The sequence below is a fragment of the Kogia breviceps genome, chromosome 3 (genome assembly GCF_026419965.1).
Source record: "Kogia breviceps isolate mKogBre1 chromosome 3, mKogBre1 haplotype 1, whole genome shotgun sequence".
In the NCBI taxonomy this organism is placed as follows: Eukaryota; Metazoa; Chordata; class Mammalia; order Artiodactyla; family Physeteridae; genus Kogia; species Kogia breviceps.
In genome coordinates, this window is record NC_081312.1 from 77,058,218 (window position 1) to 77,068,688 (window position 10,471).

The 10,471-nt window shown below is 38.4% G+C and overlaps 1 protein-coding gene across 1 annotated transcript; it reads left to right on the plus strand.

Moving 5' to 3' along the window:
* Window positions 1-7,526: 7,526 nt before the first annotated feature.
* LOC131752844 (olfactory receptor 4N2-like) lies at window positions 7,527-8,385 on the plus strand. The gene is given in 2 exon segments (XM_059057535.1): window positions 7,527-8,348; window positions 8,350-8,385. Coding segments are annotated over 2 exon segments (846 nt in total). The 5' UTR covers window positions 7,527-7,538.
* Window positions 8,386-10,471: the final 2,086 nt, after the last annotated feature.

Here is a 10,471-nt window from a genome sequence, read left to right on the forward strand (position 1 = left end):
TGAAATCCTGCCTTAGACAATGAGCAGGGATATAAGGCAGGCTAATGTAGGTAAATGGGTGTTAATCTCATACATAATCTTTTAATGTGCAGGGCTGCCTCTAAGTAACCTAGTACCCTCAGGTATGTGGGTAGACTCCTTCTCCCCACTTAACTCTTCCCTGTTTCTCTCCATTACTTCTAAATGTCTTTTAATCTTTTTTTAGTCTTTTAGTCTCTCCTATTTCTCCCAAACTGCTGTTGTGTTTCTGTTTTTAATATCAGCAGTATCTGAATTGAGTAAGTTAATATCGTTGGTTCCGGATAATGATTACACTTTCAATTACTCACTGACCAGCCTGAGATTTTAGAACTCAAGTTCCACCCCTCTCATAGCTTTTAGCAGATCTCAGTATTAATTAACAAGATGGACTTTACTATTTCATCTGGTAAAAAACATCTTTATTATCCAAACAAAAATAAAGTTCTCCTGTTTTTTAAATTACTAAAATAACATGTTTATTAAAAATAAAAAAGTTAAAATATATGAACATATAAGGAAAAAGCCGAATATTACTGGCAATCTCTCTTTCCCCAGGTATTGGGGCTTTCCTCTAACAAAGCCTGTGAGGTTTCCCCTACCCAGCTCCATTGGATGCAGGCCAGTTTGCCTATTTTGCATTTCTACACAATATGATTAATTGTCATTAAGTAAATGGAGGTGCGACAAAAGCTACAAAATTCTTCAGACAAGTAAGTGTAAACCTCAGATTTTATATCTAGCAAAACTGGCATTTAAATTAAAAGCCTACAAACAATTTTAAACAAAAATTTGGGAATGTTGTTTCACAGGACCCTTTTGAAGAAACTACGAGAGCAAACTTCAGTCAATCATGTGAAAACCAAGAAACTAGGGAAAAGGATGGGTATTGAATATTAAATATATTAAACTACATCTAAGCCTGAAACTAATGTGGGAATTTGCATGGCTGAAAAGTATGAAATCTACATGCTTTGACAATACAGGAACTATAGAGTTGCTCCATTTCCATCTGGTGGCACATTAAATAACTTTACTGAACCACTCACTAAAAACAAATACACATCTTCGATAAACATCTTTTGAAATACTTTGATGAACTGGTCAAAAAAAAAAAGATGGTGTAGAATATTGAGAATCTAAAAATCAAATGAATTTGGAAACCCAGAGAAATAAATAGTGAATAGAAATCAGCTTTTCCTGTGAGGATTTGTGTTCTGTTTTCAAGGCCACAAGTGTTAGTGGTAGGGACAGAGACGGATAGGAGACAAAACCCAGGGCTCACCCAAGGAGACCACAAGCTGAAGTCTCAAAGGATATGATAGGGACAGAGTAAAAGGAAAAAGTAGGTGATTAAATAGTTAATCCCACTAGGGGATTGGAGATAAAGAAAAAAGTATGGGAGACCCCTGTAAGTTAATGATCACTCAAGAAAGCAGTTTGGGGCTTCCCTGGTGGCACAGTGGTTGAGAGTCTGCCTGCCGATGCAGGGGACATGGGTTCGTGCCCCGGTCTGGGAAGATCCCACATGCCACGGAGGGGCTGGGCCCGTGAGCCGTGGCCACTGAGCCTGTGTGTCCAGAGCCTGTGCTCCGTAACGGGAGAGGCCACAACAGTGAGAGGCCCGCGTACCGCAAAAAAAAAAGAAAGCAGTTTGCTTAACTACAAAACCAAGCAGGCTTGGTATATTTAGTATTTTTGGAAAAATAAAAAAGGGTTGGAAATATAAATAAAAAGGACACTATAAAAACAAACAGGAAAAGTATAAGAAAAATAAAGAGAACAGATTCAGGTTAAAAATTCAATAGGTGTATTTAAATACAAATTAGACACACCCAGAGAAAATAGGAACCTGGAATACAGAGCTAAGTAAATTATCAACAATGCAGGGCAGAGACAAAAGGAGATAGAAAGAATGAAAGACAGATTAAGGGACACTGAGAACTGAATGAAAAATTCTAACATATGCCTCATCAGAGTTTCAGAAGTAGAGGATAGACAAAAATGTGACAGAGGCAATATTTGAAAAGATAATACTGAAAAATTTCCAAAACTAATGAGAGACACCAATCTCCATATTCAAGAATCCCACCAAAATATTAATAAGATAATTCAGTAGGATTGTGGCAGTCTCAAATCTCCATGGCACTTTCTCCATTGCATCATAAAGAGTTAGAGGAGATTTCAAAATCTAAGGTTCCCTGTGTGAGAACAAATATTTCTGAGCAATGACAAGAATAGTCAGTTAATGTTTTATGGGAATGGGAAGAATGGCAACATTGTGCGAGTTACATAAAACCTGGAGATTCAAATTTTTGAGGTGGAGGCTATACATATTTATGAGAAACAAGAAGGAGAAGACAATAGAAAACATATTGTGACTATTCTACTGGTTCATCAGCTGCCTTGGAAAGCAGTGGAGTAGAGGTCAGAGTTTGAGCAGTAACAGCCAGAAGCTTAGGTCAACATTCATCAGTGTGGCATTTTCTACCCTCTCCCCAATATATTTCCATCTATTCTTGATGCTTAGAATTACTTTAATGGTGGACAAAAACTTTCATTCTATTACCATAATTAAGTGAAATGATCAATAGCTTTCAGAGAGTTGACATCTGGTTTAAAACCAGGAGCATACAATGAATGATATATTTTATTTTCCTTATAAAGTATAGATGAAAGGGAGGAAGAATTAAAAAGGGTAGGCTAAGGCTTCAGAGAAAAACTTCACCTATTTTATGATTTTGCAGAGGATTAGCCCAGATCTCTTTTTGTGTGTGTGTGTGTGGTACGTGGGCCTCTCACTGTTGTGGCCTCTCCCGTTGCGGAGCACAGGCTCCGGACGCACCGGCTCAGTGGCCATGGCTCACGGGCCCAGCCGCTCCGCGGCATGTGGGATCTTCCCGGACCGGGGCACGAACCTGTGTCCCCTGCATCGGCAGGCGGATTCTCAACCACTGCGCCACCAGGGAAGCCCAGCCCAGATCTCTTATTTTCCATACTCAACATATTTAGGAGTTTCATCTGTTGCCTATGGTTCTAGTGTTCATCAATATAGGGCTTTGATGGTTAGATAGAAGGTTGTGAAACTGAGAAAAGCTGGGTATACAAACAACTGACTGCAATGGCAATTTTACCTGAAGGGTTTTTCACCTCCACAGTTTCTTCTCTCTATTAATCACTCAGATTTATGCAGCTACCATCACCCAGGGTTCATCCTAAAGATGTTGGCAGAGTCTCTAGTGGCAATGTGTCCATTCATTAGAGCTACTTTTTAACATCTAATTATTTTCAGGGTTAGTATTGGTTTGAACTTACTTGAATGAATTATTGTTACCATCCTCACGTCAATTTGATCCTAAGATCACCCCAGTCAGAGTCAACACAGTATTCTATTTCTTGAATGAAAACAGACTTCTGAAAGCTAAGTGACTTGCCCAGGGCCATATGGTTAGTGAATTACTGAGCCAAAGCATTAGACTCAGATAAAATGATTCCAAACCAAGGGTCCTTCTAACATTGCCTAGAAAGGTAGCATGTGAAGGAAATTTAGAGGTAATTTAATTTAACCATTCCATTTTATAATGAGGGGATTTCCTGGCTGAAGACCCATACATTTGTTTGGTGCTTCATGTATTCATCATCAGCATCAGTATCAATTAAATATTTGGTCATGTTTTAAGCCTAACTCACATTTTTTGTAATATGTAAAACTTGTTAATTTGTGCTTAAATAACATAAACTTCAATCAATATGCTGACAGATATTGTACTCGAAATTTTGGAAACTTTATTAAATATATTCATTCCAGTGGAATGATAGTAATGAGATTTCCTTTTTTCAAGAAAGGCAAATCATGTCATTTTATTAGTTTCATTTATATAAAGAAAAATATATGAGGAAATGGGAAGTAATTAATGAGTTGTTCAGATGTGGTAAACTGAAAAAAATTCTCCATTCAAGAGAAAATGGTTAGTACTCCATAGTGAATTATACAATTTTCTTTTGTAGTCCAACTGTTTTAGAATGGAAGATGGTGGGAAGCATACACATTTCTCATTTTCCCTTGAAAGGAAACAACAATGAGGTCTTTTTTTTTTTAATATAATGGCAAGACAGGCATGAGATATAATGGAGTAGCAATGAACATGAGGACAAGTGGAGAGAGCGAAAACATTTCAGATGAAAGAACTTGAATAAATGAGAGGGAGAAAGAAGAGAAAATAATAAAGAAAAGCAAGATTTGAAGAAAATAAAATGAAAAAGGAAAGAAAATTAGGGGAAAATGAGAGACAATAAATTAACAGGGGAAAAGAAACCACAATTGAACTCATAAAAATAAATTAGGAAGTGAAAGGCTCGTTGATGAATAAAAGGGAAGAGAAAGAGAAAAGAGAGAAAATAAGGAAGGAAGAGTGAGGAAATGTTTCCAAGAGATGGGGAAGTAAGCTCCTTGGGTCTCTAAGTGCTGGGCTCCAGGAGCTGGTCTGACCACAGTTTGCGCTCCAGGCAGGCACCATGTTGTCTGATGATGTTTGTGTCTCCTCCCTAAGAATGAGGGAGCCTGTCTCCCTGGCCTTACTATTCCTCTACTGTTTCATCACTGCCAGAGTCAGATGAATCTCTTAATTAGCTGAAGTGCCATGGAAGATTAGAGATATAATGGTGAGAATTTAGATTCCTCTTTCAGCCTTTTCTGACAACACTTTTCCCACTAATTTGGCTAACATATAATATTTGATTTGGAAGAGGGCCATAATTTTTTTTTCAGAAATGTATCTTATTTTACCTAGAGAAATGCTCATCTGAAACACAATCTCTTGATCTGTGTCAAGCATGATTTCAGAATCACAGGTCCAGAAGGTACGTAGATGGGAACAGGATATGGGAGGGAAATGGATCAAATATGTCAGGTAGCATGGAATCCTGTCTGTTGGGTAATAGTGGAAAAACAGAGATGAAAAACAGGAAATAGGCAGAGTAGAAGCATCTATAACCCTCAATCATAGAAACCTTCAGAAATCCTCTGATGTCTTAGAGACATCCTCAAACACTGACACATTATGAAATAACCAACTCTGAGTGAGCTTGTGGAATGCACCAAACCTAAGAGTAAGTAGAGGGGCTCTTCACATATATTCCTGGATTTGAGGGTGTATTTTTATAGGCACATGATAGAATGAATGTTGAGACAAGTGTCTGTGGAAGTGGAGGAAAGTTAAGAAATAAGCAGAGAGGCTAATTGAAGACCCTAAAAAATATCTTTCATTACAATTTTGTGTAGGTCCCACTTTGCCTCTGTGTGTGTGTGTGTGTGTGTGTGTGTGTGTGTATGTGGTGTTTGTATACATATATATGCTGATATTTTAAAGGAAGACTTTCATAAATTCCATCAGTGGCTGGAAGTATATTAGCCATTCTATTCAGCTCTGGAGAGATTTAAAACATATTTTTAATGTTTCCTAAAATATGTACCATAACAATGCACCGTGTAAACTTGGTTTTTTTCACTTTTTTATTTCTTTCTTCTTCTTTTGTCACTCACTTCTCTCTTTCTATCTTTCTTTTCTAAGTACTGAGTCACTAGCTTTTTCTGTCAAAGTTTCCTCCTCTTTCCACCCAATGTTCCACAGAACTTAAGACAATTGTGCTATTTAATTAAATGGTATTGGGAATATTAATATATACTACATTGTATTTTTCTGTAGATTAGCAATTTTCATATTTAAAAACATTTCATACCCACAACAAAATATTTTTGAGCATTTGCCTTAAATATATGCACATATATTTAAAATGTCTGTATGCCATTATATTAATATATTATATATATTAAAAGTAGCATTTTGAAAAGAATAAAATTAAAAGCCAATGATATATACACATATATGCATCATTATATACATGCAGTACATACTTAATACTATTTCTTTTTACTCTTCAGTGGATCATCACATGACACTTCTAGAATAAGCACCCACCACTAAACAGACTGAGCCTTACATCTGGATTCCACCTCCCCCAATAACTAGTGTTTTAATTATACAGGGTTAAACTTCCAATTCTAAGCTCTGTTAAGGAGTGATTTTAGACTAGTAATATTTTTTGTTATTCAAGTACACAAAAAACAGCATTCATTGATTAAAGCTGTGCAAATAATTTTTTATGTTTTTATACTGAATTACCACACCTGCCCTCTTCTACTACTTTTCAATAGTAACAATAAAGATAACATTCTAAACTTAAGTGCTGCTACCACGGTAGCTTTAGTTCTCTTGTCTTTGAAAGTAATCATTAGGTTATAGGATCTTTACTGTTACTTCTCCCTCTTCTATGCTATGATTTTATGTGTTGACATAATTAATTTAAAAAATTTATCCTGGCAAATTTATATAGTAACCTGTTGTTTGTCAAAAGGCTCTCCCTTGGGCGTCATGCTGGTTTCAGGGAAAGATGGAGATGAGGAGAATGTAGAAAGGAATTGAGACTGAGAGAGTGTTATGAACCTGCATGGACAAGGTGAAGAGTGGCTATGTAAGTGGTGCTATATCACCAGGGATACAGCTGGAGCCTACCTCTAAGTTAGAGGGAAAGTAAAGTTATTGTTGGAAACTAGTGACCAGCTTGGAGACAGGGTAATACAAGGAAACCAGGTCAGAGGAGGGCAATAAGAGAAAACAGAGCAAGGCAGAGAGTTAGCAGGCAGCAACTGGGAATTCCACAAGAGCTGAAGAAAGCATAATACTCAGTAAAAAGTTTGGGTTGGTAGATGAGGAGAAAAGGTGTGTAATTCCAAGAAAACTGCTAAATCTCAAGCACAGTACAACCACCAAAATGTAAAGATCTTGGGCTTCCCTGGTGGTGCAGTAGTTAAGAATTCACCTGCCAATGCAGGGGACACAGGTTCAAGCCCTGGTCTGGGAAGATCCCATATGCCGCAGAGCAACTAAGCCCATGAGCCACAACTACTGAGCCTGCACTCTAGAGCCTGTGTGCCACAACTACTGACGCCCGTGCACCTACAGCCCGTGCTCCGCAGCAAGAGAAGCCACCACAATGAGAAGCCGGTGCACCGCAATGAAGAGTAGCCCCTGCTCGCCACAGCCAGAGAAAGCACATGCACAGCAACGAAGAACCAATACAGCCAAAAATAAATAAATAAAATTTTTAAAATGTAAAGATCTTAATAATTGGAGTTATGTTATATCTCAATCAGGAAAATTTTCTATGACTCAAGAAGGCAGGAATCCCAAGAAGGTGTAGGATACTAGACTCTGAGAGTGAACAGCAGTGGTATAGAAGCACATGGCTGAATGGGAATAAGACTGCATCTTTGAGAACAGTGTTTGTTTGTTTTAAATATAGAGGAAGGAAATGTTTGGAGTTTGCCCAGGATATTGGAGAGTGTTGAAACACTGAAATGGTGAATATGTCAGATATTTTTAGCTGGAGAACAACTCAGGTCTAGTTGTAAGAAATTGTAATAATAAACTCTGCTTCTTTATGTACTGCAAGCAGAGAGGATGGAGCATGAGAACAGTACTGTGGTGACAGAATTTATTCTTGCTGGTCTGACTCAGTCTCAAAATATTCAGCTCCTGGTCTTTGTGCTAGTTTTAATTTTCTACCATATCATCCTCCCTGGCAATTTCCTCATCATCTTCACCATCAGGTCAGACCCTGGCCTCATGGCCCCCCTCTACTTCTTGCTGAGCAGCTTGGCTTTCCTGGATGCATCTTACTCCTTCATTGTGGCTCCCAGGATTCTGGTGGACTTCCTCTTTGAGAAGAAGGTGATCTCCTATAGAGGCTGCATCACTCAGCTCTTTTTCTTGCACTTCCTTGGAGGAGGAGAGGGGTTACTCCTTGTTGTGATGGCCTTTGACCACTACATTGCCATCTGTCATCCTTTACACTATTCAACTGTCATGAACCCTAGAACCTGCTATGCCTTGCTGTTGGCTCTGTGGCTTGGAGGCTTTGTCCACTCCATTATCCAGGTGGCCTTCATCCCCTGCTTGCCCTTCTGTGGCCCAAACTGACTGGATAACTTCTTCTGTGTTGTGCCACAGGTCATCAAGCTGACCTGCACAGACACCTTTGTGGTGGAGATCCTGATGATCTGCAACAGTGGTCTGATGACCCTCCTGTGTTTCTTGGGACCTCTGGTCTCCTATGTAGTCACCCTCTGCTGTGAATGTGGTTCCTCCTTTGAGGGGAAGAGCAAGGCCGTGTCCACATGCACCACCCATATCATCAATATATTTCTCATGTTTGGGCCTGGCATCTTCATCTACACCTGCCCCTTCAGAGCTTTCCCAGCTGACAAGGTGGTTGGTTTCTCTCTTTCACACTGTAATCTTTCCTTGAAAAGGCAACCCTCAGAAAGGGAGAAAATATTTGCAAATGAATCAACAAAGGATTAATCTCTAAAATATATAAACAGTTCATGCAGCTCAATATTAAAGAAACAAACAACCCAATCCAAAAATAGGCAGAAGACCTAAATAGACATTTCTCCAAAGAAGACATATAGATGGCCAAGAAGCACATGAAAAGCTGCTCAACATCACTAATTATTAGAGAAATGAAAATCAAAACTACAATGAGGTATCACCTCACACCAGTTAGAATGGGCATCATCAGAAAATCTACAAAAAACAAATGCTGGAGAGGGTGTGGAGAAAAGGGAACCCTCTTGCACTGTTGTTGGGAATGTAAATTGATACAGCCACTATGGAGAACAGTATGGAGGTTCCTTAAAAAACTAAAAATAGAATTACCATACGACCCAGCAATCCCACTACTGGGCATATACCCTGAGAAAACCATAATTCAAAAAGAGTCATGCACCAAAATGTTCATTGCAGGTCTATTTACAATAGCCAGGACATGGAAGCAACCTAAGTGTCCATCAACAGATGAATGGATAAAGATGTGGCACATATATACAATGGAATATTACTCAGCCATAAAATGAAACGAAATTGAGTTATTTGTAGTGAGGTGGATGGACCTGGAGTCTGCCATACAGAGTGAAGTAAGTCAGAAGGAGAAAAACAAATACCATATGCTAACACATATATATGGAATCTAAGAAAAAAAAATGTCATGAAGAGCCTAGGGGTAGGACGGGAGTAAAACACAGACCTACTAGAGCATGGACTTGAGGATATGGGGAGGGGGAAGGGTAAGCTGTGACGAAGTGAGAGAGTGGCATGGACATATATACACTACCAAACGTAAAATAGATAGCTAGTGGGAAGCAGCCGCATAGCAGAGGGAGATCAGCTCGGTGGTTTGTGACCACCTAGAGGGGTGGGATAGGGAGGGTGGGAGGGAGGGAGATGCAAGAAGGAAGAGATATGGGAACATATGTATATGTATAACTGATTCACTTTGTTGTAAAGCAGAAACTAACACACCATTGTAAAGCAATTATACTCCAATAAAGATGTTAAAAAAATACAATGCATCAGTCTATTAAAGCAAAAACTAGAACTGAATAAAAAATGATTTCCCCCTGGTTCTCAAAAATGATACACTATTAAGACATTACAATCTCATAGAAGCACTCTCATGCTAACTCCTCATTTTCATATAAGATTAAGGAGAATTATTTTAATAGCAGTGCTTTGGCCGCTAGGCTAATAGCCTAGTACCCCTGTAATACCTAGCCTCTGGAATACCTATGATTCAACTACCTCTCATAATTCTTCCTGCTCAGGATGACTTTTTCAAATCCCAAGTTCCTCCTCTGGATGGAGTACTTTTTCTATCTCACTAAGTTGTATTGTCTTAGGAAGTTTAGTGTATTGTTAAGGGAAGAGAAGACTATTTTCCTGCTTGCCAGATCAACCTCAGAGATCTATGGGATTATGAATTCCATATCAGATTATTCTAGCATCCCTGGCATTATCCTTGTCCTCACTTTCCATCCTTTCAATCATAACAGTGTGACTCTAAGGAAAATAGAGTCACATCTTCAAGGTTGATGTCTTTATGTGTACATGGCCCACTTATGTTGAATTATGAAAATTTTTATACCTGTTTCCTATACTTCAAAAATAATTTTAAAATCATCCCCAAATAAGGCTTTGAAAACTTAAGATAACTTGAACTGAACTAAATAGAAGAGAAATATTCCCTTCATCTTGTACAGGTTTCCTCCTTACTTACTAGATACTTGGAGTAACAAAAAGGGAAGTAAGGGGGGGAAGCCAATGTAATATAGGGTTATATTGGACTGAGAGTCCTAGGTCTGTCCCCTGTGTTCTATGTAACAATGTGGAAGTCACTTCACCAATCTGGACCCTAGTTCTCTCATATTTAAATTTAGGGGAAATGGTAGAGAATTGGACTAGATAACCATTGACAGTCCCTTCCAGGTTTAATATTCTGTATTGCATATAAATATATTTGAGGTATCTGATGAAATAGAAAAGAAAAAAAGATT